General features: G+C 36.0%; 1 protein-coding gene across 1 annotated transcript in view; it reads right to left on the minus strand.

Moving 5' to 3' along the window:
- Nucleotides 1-692: 692 nt before the first annotated feature.
- The window catches only part of LOC110288954 (vomeronasal type-2 receptor 116-like), a 40274-nt gene continuing 24875 nt past the window's right edge, over nucleotides 693-16091 (minus strand). Inside the window, exons 4-6 of the mRNA XM_021155180.1 lie at nucleotides 12213-12428; nucleotides 9835-9958; nucleotides 693-1621 (exon numbers count right to left, since the gene is read on the minus strand). Of these exons, the coding sequence (XP_021010839.1) occupies nucleotides 693-1621; nucleotides 9835-9958; nucleotides 12213-12428 (1269 nt within the window). The remainder of the gene's footprint in view (nucleotides 1622-9834; nucleotides 9959-12212; nucleotides 12429-16091) is intronic.

The following is a 16091-nucleotide window of genomic DNA, read 5'->3' on the forward strand; positions in this document are numbered from 1 at the left end:
AAATTAAATAAATAATAAATTTAAGCACTAGTTATATAACAATTGAGTTTTTATCATGATTAATTAACAGACATTAACACTATATTCCAGCTAGGCAGTGGTGGTGCATGCCTTTAATCCCACCATTTGGGAGGCAGAGCCAGGCAGATTTCTGAGTTTGAGGTCAGCCTGGTCTACAAAGTGAGTTCCAGGACAGCCAGGACTACTCAGAGAAACCCTGACTCAAACAAACAAACAAACCAACCAACCAACAAACAAACAACCCCCCCCCAAAAAAAAAACAAAAAAAAAAAAGGAAAGAAAGAAAGAAGTTATATTTCAATGGACTTTCCAATCTAAATGTTTTGCTATTTCAGGCAGAAGAAAGAATTAAAGAATTCTCATGATGTTTAATAAAATTGAAACAATAAATGAAAAATAGGAGTTTCTATCGAGAAAGTAGACAAATATTTGGCATGATCCAGGAATGGTGCCATCACGTGTTAGACTCAGAGGAGTTGAATCACCAGAGGATATGTGGTCTTCAATCATGGAAAATAAATGGTGTTCTTATTATAACACTATAATATATATGGATAATGGAATAAAACCTGATAAAATTGCATTCATTCTATAATTGTATAACATTTTAGAATGATATATGAATGATGCCTTTTATGAAGTTGTTAACATAAAAGTTAATTTTTTTTCAACTATATATTAGGAAAATTCTTCCTTCTAGAAGATGTCTTCTTCTTTATATGACTAAATGCATTCTTTTCTGGTCTCAATAAGATAATGTAACACTTGGGACCAAATATGAAGGCAAGGAGTGAAGTGCTGGAAGCCAAGATAGCGAATACTTCCAAAGCCACCATGACCTTCCCTTTTGTGCTGTGGTAGACAGGAAGAAAGGTGACCCAGACACAGAAGAATACCAGCATACTGAATGACAGAAACTTGGATTCATTGAATGTATCAGGCAAATTTCTAGACAAGAAGGCCATGGTATAACTCCCAAGGGCCAAGAAGCAGAGGTATCCCAGGACAGAGTGGAAGGCAACAGCTGAGCCCTTATTGCACAAAATGATGATGTGTCCATATTCAAAATGAGCATCTTGGTCAATGAATGGTGGAGAAGTTGTCATCCATATTCCACAAATAAGAAGCTGGATCAGGGTGCAGATAGGAATGATGTAGTTTGGACCCCTTGATAACATTAGCCACCTTACTATTTTCCCTGGAAAACTGACCTTAAAGGCAAGGACCACAGTAATAGCTTTGGCCAACACAGTGGCAAGAGCCATAGTGAAGGCAACTGCAAATGTGGTCTGCTGAAGGATGCAGGTTACTGTGTTTGGCTGACCAATGAAGTTCAAAGAACATAAGAAACAGAAGGTGAGTGTGATGAGCAACATATAACTCAGAGCTCGATTATTTGCCTTGACAATAGGAGTGTCTCTGTGTTTCACAAAGATGCCAATAATAAAGACAGTAATTGCTGATAAGCACAAAGTTATACTGGCTAGAGCCATCCCCAAGGGGTCATCATAGGCCAGAAAGCTCACAGATTTTTGGAAGCAGTTGTTTTTCTCTGTATTTGCATAATGACTCTCTGGACACTTCAAGCATTGGTCTACATCTGGTCAGAAATATATGTTATTTTGATATCAGGAGTCCTGTCTATGATGATTCCATTTTTTTATTAGATATTTCTAAGGTCAGTGACTGTCACAGAAGTCACTGTACTTTGTTGTCTCATGGACAAAGTAATTTAAACATTGTTATGCATAAGTCTAAATTTATAAATTGCACCTTTTCCTTACATATTTTTTCCTCATTTATGTTGACATATAATAGAATTTAATTCAAACTCTCTTTAAATAGTACCATCACACAACTTTCCTTCCCTCAGTTTTTACTCACAACTCCTTGTGCTCTCTATATCTGTTAAATTTTAATAACCACTCAGTCCATTCAGTATTGACAGTATCTGAACAACTGGGGATGGCTTCAGGTGGAAAATATTCAGATTTTCAAGCACTACCTTTTCAAAGAAAAATATTGTATCTTTTCAGGTACCATTCAACTTCCAGTAAATTCCTTAAAAAATTCATGGTTGTGATTTAAATTTTACTGTCTAAATGCCTTTGTTCTCTGTACATACAATATTTCTCTGCCTTTACTGACAACTCTGTAACTCTTTTGAAAATAATTTACAATACTAAATTACATTGCAACAATCTGCAGTGGCCCTGATAGTAAGCATAATTCACAGATCCTCTTTAACTTAAACATGGGAATTCTAAATTAGAGGAAATATTATTTGCAAAATATTTCAGATAATATTTTCTTATATGCGAATCCTAAATACACTTTTCTCCTTAAAATTCATTGTATTGATTCCTTTATTAAGAATCCTATGGCTTAGCCGGGTGATGGTGGTGCACGCCTTTAACCCTAGCACTTGAAAGGCAGAGGCAGGTTAATTTCTGAGTTCGAGGCCAGCCTAGTCTACAGAGTGAGTTCCAGGACAGCCAGGAGTATACAGAGAAACCCTGCCTCGAAAACAAATAAACAAACAAAACAAAAACAAAAACAAAAACAAAAACAAAAACAAAAAAAATCATTGTGTTTTCAAATTCTGTTCATTCTCTGCTGTTGTTTGTGGAATAGACACTATTATATTTGATAGCTCTCAAAATCACCCAATAATATGTTTTCATAACACTTGAAGCAAGCATATATTTTCACATAGAATCTTCTTAGTAAATGTGAGAGATTTATGAAAGATACTCTGCTCTGCAACTTTTTAACATTTTCATAAATACTATGATTAACATAAAATAGATGTAGCAAAACTTATAAAATGCATTATGTTGGTATGGGTGTTTGAATATGGTTGGCCCAGAGAGTAGCACTCTTTTGAAATGAGGCCTTGTTGAAAGAAGTGTGTCACTATGGAATTGGGATTTAAGACCCTCATCCTAGATGCCTGGAAGTCAGTCATTTCTTATTAGGTTTCACCTGAAAATATAGAACTCTCAGCTCATCTTTTGCCATGCCTGCCTGGATGCTATTATTCTCCAGACTTTACAATGGTTTACTGAACCTCTGAAACTGTAAGCCAGTCCCAATGAAATGTCCTTATAAAAGTAGACTGTGCCAAAATGATTGTTTACAGAATTAAAACCCTAATTAAAATATAACTTAGTATCTGGAGTATGGTATTTCTGTGATAAACCTGACCATGTTTTTGGTTGAAAATGTGGATTTTGAAATTTTGGATTTGGAAAGGAGTAGAAAGCTTTAAGTGGGGCTTAATGTGAAATACTTGTAGGAATATAGAAACTTTTGTTGCTGAAGGTGATTTTAACTGTGGAAGCCTGGTTCTAGAGGTTTCAGAGGAGAAGAATCTTTATATGGGGCTACTCTTGTTATATTTTGGTGAAGTATGTGGCTTCTGCCCTTATCTAAAGAGCCTACCTGAGGATAAGATAAAGATGTTTATATTAACTGAATTAACAAAGGAATTCCCAAAAGGCAGAACAGAGGCTTTGCTATCTGGTTAAATTTCATGAAGAATATTTTCATGCAAGCATAGCAAGCTTAGAAAGAAAAAGTAGAAGACAAATGTTTCAAATAAAATTAAAGTGGCACCAGGAAATGAAATTAACATGAAGCCAGGCAGTGGTGACACATGCCTTTGATCCCAGCACTTGGGAGCCAGAGGCAGGCAGATTTCTGAGTCCGAGGCCAGCCTGGTCTACAAAGTGAGTTCCAGGACAGCCAGAGCTACACAGAGAAACCCTGTCTCAACAAACAAAAAACAAACAAACAAAAATTAACATGAATGCTAGCTTCAAGGAGATAAAGATTTAAGAAGTAGTAATCTCTGTGCAAAATCTCACCCAACGAAACTATTGATTGTATTTGCAGTTGGAAAGGGATTACTTTGGAGATTTAATATGAAATGAACTACAATCCAGAAATAGAGGGCAAATAGGTGATCCAGATCTTGAAACTGAAAGCCACAGGCTTTTGACCCAGATCATGTAAAACAATGGCCATGAGTTTAGGCTAAGGCATGATGTTACACTTCTTTAATCCCAGGAGGTAAAGAGAAGTCGATATCTGAGTTTTAGGTCAGCCTGTGATAGAGTTCCAAGTAGAGATAAGCTTAAATACAGGTGTGATGTATATGCATTACAACTCAGCATTCTGCAGTCAGAGCCATACAGATCTTTGAGTTCAAGGTCAATTTACTGAGCAAGTCCAAGAACAGCCAAGCTTGTGCAGTTATAGAATTGTAAAATAAAAGCTAGTAATGAAATAAGGGGGAGGATATTCCAGTCCCAGTAAGCAGCAAAACTCAGCAGCATTGGCCATATAACTCTGGATTATGGGTCAATAAGAGAAGAAGACTATCAGAAAAATTGATTCTGGTTAGCCAGAGCTAAGAAATTAGCGAAAAGTAAGAATAGATCAGCATCAATGTGGTGAAATCATCTGGGAAGTGTTTTCTGAGTGTAAAAAAGTTGTGTTCCATAGATACCCAAGGTTATACCTCGATTTGTAGCTTGAATTGGTGTTAGAGTCACCCCCATGTTACTGGAATTGATAGTATGAATGGGTAATGGATGTCTGATACTGTGAGAAGCGAAGAAATGACATTGGTGAAGGTAAAGCCACAGTTGAAATTGATAGTACAGGACTAGAGGGGTCATGCAAAGAAGGTGAGTCTTAGTACCATGAAGATAGCCTATGAGAAGCTACTGATGAATCCTATATGCAGTGCAAGACCCCAGTGTACTGTAGATGCTAATAGCATGAGTTAATCACCAAAACCACCAGGAAAAGTAGAGTAGAGTCCACCAGAGCCTAGAATGCTACAGAGGGCAGAGTTGGAGAAATAATGCAAGTCCTTTTCAGGAGCCTAGAAGATCATTTCTAGAACCCAGAGTTTGGAAGGAGAAGCAATGCTGTTGAAATTGCCTTGGAAACCCCCAAATGTTCAAGATTCGAGAGCCATAGAATATCTGCTGAGGGAAGCTGCTCGCAGGGATTGGAACCAGCCCAGGTGAAGGAAGTGTGTTGAAGTCAACAAAGATGAAAAAGTAGTGGAGTTCTGAAAACCTCCTTGACATTAGATATGGAAATCCAGAGTTTGGAATTTGCCCCACTGGTTTGTATCTTGCTTTGGAGTTTACACTGAAGAAATTGAATTAATCTCAGAAGAGTCTTTGAAATTGTATTTTTAACATGGTTGAAACTGTTATAAAATATGTGCATGTTGTAATTTGGACAATATGTACTTTTAAAATGCTATGTCTGGCTACTGCCTCAATAGACTTAAGTGTTTAAACATGTCTATAAGGCCTAGGCAGTAGAAAGTTCTAGTTTGAATATGCTTGTCTCAGGGAGTGGCACTATTTATAGGTGTGTCTTGTTGAAGGAAGTGTGTCATTTTGGGCATGAGCTTTAAAAACCTGTTCTTACATACCAAGAAACCAGTCTTTTACTAGTAGCCCTCAGAAGAAGATATAGAATTTTCAGTCCCTCAGCATCATGTCTGACAGGATGATGCCATGCTCCTATGTTAATGATAATTGGCTGGACCTCTGAACTGCTAAGACATTGCCAATTAAATGCTGTGCTTATATGTGTTGCATTTTTCCATGGACTGGACTCAGTTGGCTCTTCAACCCATGGGAGAATTCAGTTTGGCAAGGAGTCAGCGAAAAAAATGACAGGAACAATGGGAGTGTGATCTGAATGTAATTTCTCAAAGCAAGTATCAGACTTGTAATACAGAAGATCAACAAGAAATCTAGACAATACATCAGCCAAGTACACCGAGATGCATAATGGCTCTTTACATAAAACAGAGAAAATGCATAAATAAAAGCTGACAGTAGTCAGGCAGTGTTTACAACTGAGATAATATCAGCCCTATCTAAAATTAGCTATTCACAGGAGCCAAGTGAAAGGACTAATATGTCTAGGTGCAATACTAGTCTATTGTTAAACCCACCACCAGGTCCCTTAGTAAATACCTAATTATACTATTTTTCTGGGCCTAGTGAAAAACACGTAACAGGGAAGTTCTGTTCTACTAAACCTTTCATGAATAATACAAGACTCCATTTCTGCCTTAAACCACAACCCACCTCCTTTCTACTATTATATAATGTAGGCTGCCATTCATGTCTGTAATGAGAATTCTACGTTTACTATTTTGAACTAGCCCTGAGATTTCTAGCTCCTATCCAGCAAACTTTGGGATGCCTGATTACTAACTATCAACACTGGAAGCATTTCATCTGAATGAGTAACATTATTATGAAATTCCAAGCCCAGGGTCAGCTCAAGGAGTGCCTAGGTCATTGGTGAAGGCCAGGAAGCAAAGTTCAACCTAATTAAGCTATTTGTCAAATCATACTTTGGAGGCACCTATAATAAAACAATACTGAAAGAAAGCACACAGAATCATTCATCAACTATAGCATGGACAAATCTGAAATACATCTGTTTGTGGGGTGGCAGAAACTTTCCAGGAGACAAGTGTCCTTGAAATATTATGCCTCAGGACTGTGGCCAAGGTTTGGGGCTGCCACACAGTTTTTACAGAAGTGGGTGTGGCAGCCTTTGTCATGGTGTTTGTTCATAGCATTAAAACTCTAAGATACTGGATTACCCAATATTTCTATATTACCCCTTCATATTAAAAGCATTGCATGAATCAGGATTTCAAGGCCCTTATGTAAATATAATAAAAACAATATATAGCAAACAAATAGCCAACCTCAAATTATCTGGAAAAATACTTGAAGCAATCATTGCTAAATTAAGCAATAAAACAAGGTCACCCACTCTCTTAATATTTATTCAATATAGTACTCCAAGTTCTAAATAGTTCAATAACACAACAATAAAAGATCAAGGGGACACAAATTTTAAAAGAAATATTCAAGGTATCACTATTTGAGGAGGATACATAAGCAACTTCAAAAATTATACCTGAGTCCTTCTACAACTAATACACAACTTAAGCAAAGTAAGTGAATAGTAATTTAACTCAAACAAATTAGTAGCCTTCCTCTACCTGAGGATAAAATCGATGGTATAAAATATCATGGTGTAACTCTTAATAAGTAAGTTAAAGATCTTCATGACAATAATTTCAAGACTTTCATGAATGTCATGTAAAAAGAACTTAGAAAATGGAGCAACCTCCCATGCTCATAGATTGGTAGTATTAACATAGTAAATATGGCCATCTTACCAAAAACAATCAACAGATTCAATGCAATCCCCATCAAGTTACCAACACAGTTCTTCATAATTATTGAAAGAGCAATTGTCAAATTCATATGGAAAAACAAAACAACAACAACAACAACAACAAAAAAAAAAAACAACCCAGCATAACAAAACTATTCTTAACATGAAAAGAACTTCTGAAGTAATTATCATCCCTGACCTCAAGCTGTACTGCAGAGCAATAGTGATAAAATCCACACTGTGTTGGTACATATATTGATAGATCATTCAATGGAATAGAAGTGACAAAGAATCCAAAAACATACAATCAAAAGAAAGAAAGAAAGAAAGAAAGAAAGAAAGAAAGAAAGAAAGAAAGAGAGAAAGAGAGAGAGAGAGAGACAGAGAGAGAGAGAGAGAAAGAAAGAAAGAAAGAAAGAAAGAAAGAAAGAAAGAAAGAAAGAAAGGAAAGANGAAAGAGAGAGAGAGAGAGACAGAGAGAGAGAGAGAGAAAGAAAGAAAGAAAGAAAGAAAGAAAGAAAGAAAGAAAGAAAGAAAGGAAAGAAAGAAAGAAAGAAAGAAAAGAAAGAAAGAAAAGAAGAAAGGAAGAAAGAAAAGAAGAGGATAGAAAAAAAGAAAAGAAGAGAAGAGGAGAGAAGGCATATTCAATGAATGGTGCTGGTCTAATTAACAATCTGTATTTAGAAAAATGAAAATAGATCTATATTTACCACTTCAAAGAATATTCAAGTCCAAGAGAATAAAGGAACTTAGCATAAACCAAAGATTTCACAACTGAGGAATAACAAATGGCTAGAAAGCACTTAAGAACTAAAGTGCTTATTGATCAGTGAAATGCAAACCCAATCAACAAAGAATGGCTGAGATCAAAAACTCAGAAGAGAGCTCATGCTAGCAAGGATGTGGACAAAATGAAACACTTCATTATTGATTTTGGGATTGCAAACTGGTACAACAAATCATGAAATCACTCTGGCAGTTCCTCACAAATTTGGAAACAGACCTACATGAAGACCCAGCTATACCAATCTTGGGTAAATACCCAAAAAATGCTCCAACATATCAAGGGACATGTGCTCAACTATGTTCATAGTGGCCTTATTTGTAAGACCAAAAGCTAGAAGCAACCCAAATGTCATATAACAGAAAAACGGATGCAGTATATATGGCACATTTACACAATGGAATATTACTCAGTTATTAAGATCAATGTCATTATGAGTTTTGAAAAAAATGGAAGAAACTACAAAATATCATTCTAATTGTGGTAACCCGGACCCAAAAGGACATGCATCATTTGTTCTCACTAATACATTAATATTAACCAAAAAGCATAGAACACCTAGGATATATCCCACAGATTTTAAGAAGTTTAGGAAGCAGAAAGGCCAAGATGGTGGTAAAGGAATGGATTAATGAACTGTGGGAGGGTTGCCACAGAGTGGGAACTATGACTGGATTGTAACTAAGTAAATGAATTCATTAAATGTAGTGTGTGCTTATAGATTTAGAGAATTGTTCATTTCCATAATAGGAGGAAGCATAAAAGCAGCCAGGGATAAATTCTGATTTGAAGGCAGCAGCAGCAGAAAAAAAACAAAACAAAACAAAACAAACAAACAAAAAAACAGACAATATGTCACATGGACTTATAAAACTAAAACCATTACCTAGATGTACACCTCCCCCTAAAAGACCACAACCCATAGTCTTTTCTAATGGGCCCAGTATCAAAATAAAAAGTTCTGCAAAACTCTATCTAAAGAGAAGAAAGAAAGTTACCAAAACTTTCAGTGTACAGAAGACTACAAAATATTACTGTTTTCTAAACACAGAGAAATTGTACCCATAAATTCATAACATACAAGAAAATGTGGTAGATGTAGTCTGGCTTAACACAGACAAGTTACTGCATAGATATTGGAGGTATCATGAATATACCTCTCTCTCCAGAAAATGGGGTATTAGCATTTGATAGCTACTGGGAGGATAATCAGTTTTTCTTTTCAGTGTTCAGAACATGGTTGCTTAACAAGCTTTATGTGACATGCACACATGTAAGTATACATGAGTGTCATGAACTGTATTAGATAGTTTAATTACAAATTTTGGGAATTAGGAAAGGGTGAAATAATTCTGGAAGGAGTATTAGTGTTGAATGTGATGAAACACATTATATGAAATTATCAAAAATTAGAAATGAGCTGTTAATTATATCTATGAAGATGAAACAGATCTGAGCCTTATATGTTTCATAAAAATCATTGAAATACATTTTAAAAAATTATCTTTGATACTTAATTAGTGAAATGAAAAGCATTGAAAAGTACAGGGGAATATATTGTATCTTCCAATGTTAATATTGGCACTGGATTAAAGACATAAGTTAAGAATGATTGGAAATGGCTGTGCTAAGTTATTTCAAGGAGATGGTGATGCATATAATATTGAAATTCCTTTCAAAAAGTAATAAAAATTCATATTTGACTTCTACACAGACTTTTTTTTTTAACTTTCCAGCACATTGTGGAATTCAGTGGATAAATAGGAAGTTTTTAAATTTGCATCTACCTGTCTCATTAGAAATCTCATTGTCTGCACAAGGAGTGCACTTGTAGCAGCAGATGGCCTTGCCCTCCAGGGTTACTTTCCTGAATCCAGGCTCACAACTCTCACTGCACACGGACCTCGGGATCTGAGAAGAATGAAAAGAATGTTATCTAATGACTAGGGTTTTATGAAAAATCATAAAAGCACAGCTTTTGAAGGTCATACAATGAAGGGCGAAGTATTATTATTAACACCTAGAGTTATTTAACAGATTATTTGTATTAATTAACGATGGGGAACTGGAGGACACCACGAGAAAGTCCCAGATACTAGGAAAGCAAGAGACTGCCAGGATCCAATGTGGATTACAGTTGCTGAGATAATCTACAAAGTGTAGGGAGAACCTGTAGAGACCATATTCAGAGGTTAGCATAGGCCTGGTTGAGTGGTGGGGCCACCCACCTATCAAAAATATATTAACCAAGAATTGCTCTTACCTAAAGAAAATACAGGGACAAAAAGAGTGGAGGAGAGACTGAAGGGGAAGAGATCCAAAGTCTGCCCCTCCTGGAGATCCATCCCATATATTGTCACCAAGCACAGACACTATTGCTGATGCCAAGAAGTACTTGCTGAGAGGAGTCAGATATAGCTGTCTCCTGAGAGTCTCTGCCAGAGCATTTCCAATACAGATAAGGATGCTTACAGTCATTCATATGACTGAGTACAGTGACCCCAATGGATTAGTTAAGGACTGAAGGGGCTGAAGGAGTTTGCAACCCCATAGAATGAACAACTATATCAAGGAACTAGTACTACTAGAGCTCTCAGGGACTAAACCACCAACCAAGGAATTCACATGGAATGATCCATGGCTCCATCAGCATATGTAGGAGAGGATGATCATATCTGGCACCAATGGGAGGGAAGCACATTGGTCCTCTAAAGCCTTGATGTCCAGCATAGGGGAATGCCAGCTAGGATGATGAAGTAGGAGTGTGGGGGTGGAAGGAGCACCCTCATAGAAGCTCGTGGTGGCAGATGTGATGGGGTTTTGCAGATGAGAAACCGTGAAGGGGGATAAAATTTGACATGTAAATAAAAAAATAACCAATATTAAAAAAACTAATAAAAAACAAAATAAAAATTATGCCATTGAAAAGGCAAATGTGCTTAAATTTTTGTCTGAGCATTATCATAGTGTTAAAAATTTTGGAATTTTAACGAGTTAATGACAAATTTGTGAAACCTTAGTGACTAGGAACATGATAATGGAGTCCATGGGGGTCCACCTAGCCTAACACTATCTTTATACTTTCTGACACCTGTGTTGAACATCTCAGCTTCCACCATTATTGTGAATCTTGACTGTCAATTTGAGAAGATTTATAGTTATAATGGAGGAAAATATACATATATTTGTAGGAAGAAATATAGAGATAAATTTAGCTAAGGAGAAAAGGTTAAAATAAATTTTAAATATCACTATTTATTGTACAAATGGCACAATTGCAGAGAAGATAGAAAAGAGCTGCAGTGTTCCTTGCTTTCTGCACTCAGAGGATGATATATCACCAGCATCCTCTAACATTTGAAAATCATGCATTTTCAAATATAATGCCCTGTACTCTCAAATTGTTCTGTAAGTTCTTTCAAGTTATTTATTAAACATTGGATGAATTAGGACATAATGAGAATAGAAGGGCAATTATAGAATGCTAATGGATATGATATATGATATTTGTAAAGAAAAATATTCCCTATAGGCTCAATCATTTTGGTGCTTATTTCCTTTTTGGTGACATTATATATGAAGTTATTGAAACTTTAGAGGATCCAGACTTCCTGATGAAATCAGAACAGAGTGGTTGGGAATTGAAATATTAATTTTTTCCCTAATTCCAGGATTCTAACTTTATTTACTGTTAATACTTGTGGATATAAACCTTTTTTTCCATTTCCTATGACTCTCCGGTAGGACCACTTGTTTTCATGCTTCTATCCTTTGTAGACTCTGATACTTCTAGATCATAAAACAAAATACAGCCTTTTAAAGATCATTTTTGGTCATAGTATTTGATCATACAATAAAAAATAATTTGATATTGTTTTATGATATTAATAACACAGAAGGTATTTTTCTCAAGTACATTAATGCATGAGTCTTTTGGAGATGAAAATTTTCTCTTACCATGTGTCCCATCCCTAATTTGTGGCTAATGGAGGAAAGCTAATCCTCATATGGAATACTATATACTTCCATTAATCTGAATCAAGGAAAATAAAAAGCCAGTATACTAGAATTTCTTTATGGTATTTTATACTGATCATCATTATATCAGAGAACATAATTGCCTTAGAAATATAAGCACAAATCATTTAGAAAATACATAACCTACCTCTGAAAATGTTTCTGGCCATTGAATCATGTGTTCAGATAATGACAACTGTTGACCTTGGGGAGCATTTGCAGAAAAGGATCCTATTTTCACTTTCAATCCAAGACCTTTTGGTAAGTTCCAAAGGTTAAAAATATCATATTCTGTATTTATTGTCTGTCTCCAATCTAAACTTCTTTTTTCTCTTATTTCAATGTTCTTCAGAAAAATGTTAAGCTTAAAGGGAAACATAATTTTATATTACATTGTGCACAAGGGGCAGAACAAGGCATCTGGTTTGGAATGAGTCTTTTTGTTCTTAATTTCTGTTGTTAACATCAACATCAATGAAGATTCCATTAATGATGAGAAATTGAAAACCTGAGTGTTCAGTATACCATTCTGCTTCTGAATTATTACTGATCTTTAAGTGAAAAATATGATCCAAGCTCAAGTAATCAATCAGTGACAAGTGATCTATGAAAAGATCAACCTTTTTGAAATGTAGGGAGACCCATTTGCCTTTAAAGTATCTGCAGAGATTCAGTATCTAAATTGAGGTTGCTGATATCTAGAAATTAAGTATACTGCATGATTTCTATATAAACCAGTCATCCTTGTTTCACTTAAGTGTCTCTGTTTTAATTTCTCTTGTAACACACCTATAAAGCAATAAGTCTTATGATTGAAACTATTGCATTTAGAATATTATACAGCTAAATATGATGGCACAAATTGGATTTTAACTAAATATTTTTGCTCCTCATATCTCGCACAAAATTTACCAACATCTTTTTTTAAATTATTTTTATTAGATATTTTCTTCATTTACATTTCAAATGCTATCCCAAAATTCCCCTATACCTTACCCCCTCCCTGCTCCCCTATCCACTCACTCCCACTTCTTAGCCCTGGCATTCCCCTGTACTGGGACATATAAAGTTTGCAAGACCAAAGGGCCTCACTTCCCAATGATCGCTGACTAGGCCATCGTCTGCTACATATGCAGCTAGAGACACGAGCTCTGGGGGTACTGATTAGTTCATATTGCTGTTCCATCTATAGGGTTCCAGAAACCTTCAGCTCCTTGGGTACTTTCTCTAGCTCCTCTATTGGGGGCCCTGTGTTCCACCCTATAGATGATTTTGAGTATGCACTTCTGTATTTGCCAGGCACTGGCATAGCTTCACAGGAGACAGTTATATCTGGGTCCTTTGAGCAAAATCTTGCTGGCATATGCAATAGTGTCTGCTTTTGGTGGCTGATTATGGGATGGATCCCCAGGTGGAGCAGTCTCTGGATGGTCCATCCTTACCTCTTAGCTCCAAACTTTGTCTCTGCAACTCCTTCCATGGGTATTTTATTCCCTATTCTAGGGAGGAATGAAGTATCTACACGTTGGTCTTCCTTCTTGATTTTCTTGTGTTTTGGAAATTGTATCTTGGGTGTTCTAGGTTCCTGAGCTAATATCCACTTGTCGTTCAATGCATATTAAGGGACTTCTTTTGTGATTGGGTTACCTCATTCAGGATGATAAAATCCAGATACATCCATTTGCCTAAGAATTTCATAAATTCACTGTTTTAATAGCTGAGTATTGCTCCATTGTGTAAATGTACCACATTTTCGGTATCCATTCCTCTGTTGAGGGACATCTGGGTTCTTTCCAGCTTCTGGCTATTATAAATAGGGCTGCTATGAACATAGTGGAGCATTTGTTCTTATTACCAGTTGGAACATCTTCTGGGTATATGCCCAGGAAAAGGTATTGCTGGATCTGCCAGTAGTACTATGTTCAGTTTTCTGAAAAACCATCAGACTGATTTCCAGAGTGCTTGTACAAGCTTGTAATCCCACCAGCAATGGAGGGGTGTTCTTGTTTTTCCACATCCTTGCCAGCATCTGCTGTGACCTGAATTTTTGATCCTAGCAATTCTGACTGGTGTAAGTTGGAATCTCAGGAATGTTTTGATTTGCATTGCCCTAATGACTAAGGATCTTGAACAATTTTTGAAGTACTTATCAGCCCTTCGGCATTCCTCAGTTGAGAATTCTTTCTTTAGCTTTGTACCCCATTTTTGAATGGGGTTATTTGAATTTCTGGAGTTCAACTTCGTGAGCATTTTGTCTATATTGGATTTTAGCCACTTATCAGATTTATGATTGGTAAAAATTCTTTCCCAATCTGTTGGAGGCCTTTTTTTTCTTATTGAGAGTATCTTTTGCCCTACAGAGGCTTTGCACATTTATGAGTTCCCATTTGTCAATTCTTGATCTTACAGCATAGGCCATTACTATTCTGTTTAGGAATTTTTCCCCAGTGCCCATATCTTCAAGACTTTTCCCCACTTTCTCCTCTATAAATTTCAGTGTCTCTGGTTTTATTTGGAGTTCTTTGATCCACTTAGACTTGAGTTTTGCACAAGGAGATAAAAATGGATCAATTCACATTCTTCTACATGATAACCACCACTTGTGCCAGAAACATTTGTTGAAAATGCTGTCTTTTTCCACTGGATGGTTTTAGCTCCCTTGTCAAAGATCAAGTAACCATAGGTATGTGGGTTCATTTCTCGGTCTTCAATTCTATTCCATTGATCTATCTGTCTGTCGCTGTACCAGTACCATGTGGTTTTTATCACAATTGCTCTGTAGTATAGAATGAGTTCAGGCATGGTGATTCCCCCAGAGGTTCTTATATTGTTGAAAATAGTTTTTGCTATCCTAGGTTTTTTGTTATTCCAGATGAAATTGCAAATTGCCCTTTCTATACTCAGTGAATAATTGAGTTGGGATTTTGATAGCCATTTTTTAACTGTATTAATCCTGCCAATCCATGAGCATGGGAGTTCTTTGCATCTGAGATCTTCTTCAACGTATTTCTTCGGAGACTTGAAGGTCTTGTCATACAAATCTTTCACTTCCTTAGTTAGAGTCACACCAAGGTATTTTATTTATTTATTTATTTATTTATTTATTTATTTATTTATTTATTTATTTATTTAGTGACTATTGTGAACTGTGTTATCTCCCTAATTTTTTATCATCCTGTTTATCCTTTGTGTAGAGAAAGGCCATTGGTTTGTTTGAGTTAATTTTATAGCCAGCTACTGTACTGAATCTTTTATCAGGTTTAGGAGTTCTCTGGTGGAATTTTTGGGGTCACTTATATATACTATCATATCATCTGCAAATAGTGATATTTTGACTTCTTCCTTTCCAGTTTGTATCCACTTGATCTCCTTTGTTGTCAAATTGCTCTGGCTAGTACTTCAAGTACTATATTGAATATGTAGGAAGAAATTTGCCAGCCTCGTCCAGTACATTATTTTACTGGGATTTTTTCCAGCTTCTCTGCATTTACTTTGATGTTGGCTACTGGTTTGCTGTATATTGCTTTTTTTATGTTTAGGTATTGGCCTTGGATTCCTGATCTTTCCATGACTTTTACCATGAAAGGGGAGTTGGATTTTGTCAAATGCTTTCTTAGCAACTAACGAGATGATCATGTGATTTTTTTCTTTTGGTTTGTTAATATAGTGGATTACGTTGATGGTTTTCCATATATTAAACCATCCCTGCATCTCTGGGATGAAGCCTACTTGGTCATAATGGATGATTGTTTTGATGTCTTCTTAGATTCAGTTTGCAAGGATTTTATTGAATATTCTTGCATCGATATTCATAAGGGGATTTAGTCTGAAATTCTCTTTCTTTGTTGGATCTTTTAGCGTTTAGGTATCAAAGTAATTGTGGTTTCATAGAATGAATTGGTTAGAGAACCTTTTGTTTCTATTTTGTGGAATAGTGTGAGAAGAGATTGAATTAGGTCTTCTTTGAAGGTCTGATAGAACTCTGCACTAAACCCATCTTGTCCTGGGCTTTTTTTTTTTTTTTTTT

Source organism: Mus caroli, unplaced genomic scaffold, assembly GCF_900094665.2.
Source record: "Mus caroli unplaced genomic scaffold, CAROLI_EIJ_v1.1 scaffold_2859_1, whole genome shotgun sequence".
Classification (NCBI taxonomy): Eukaryota; Metazoa; Chordata; class Mammalia; order Rodentia; family Muridae; genus Mus; species Mus caroli.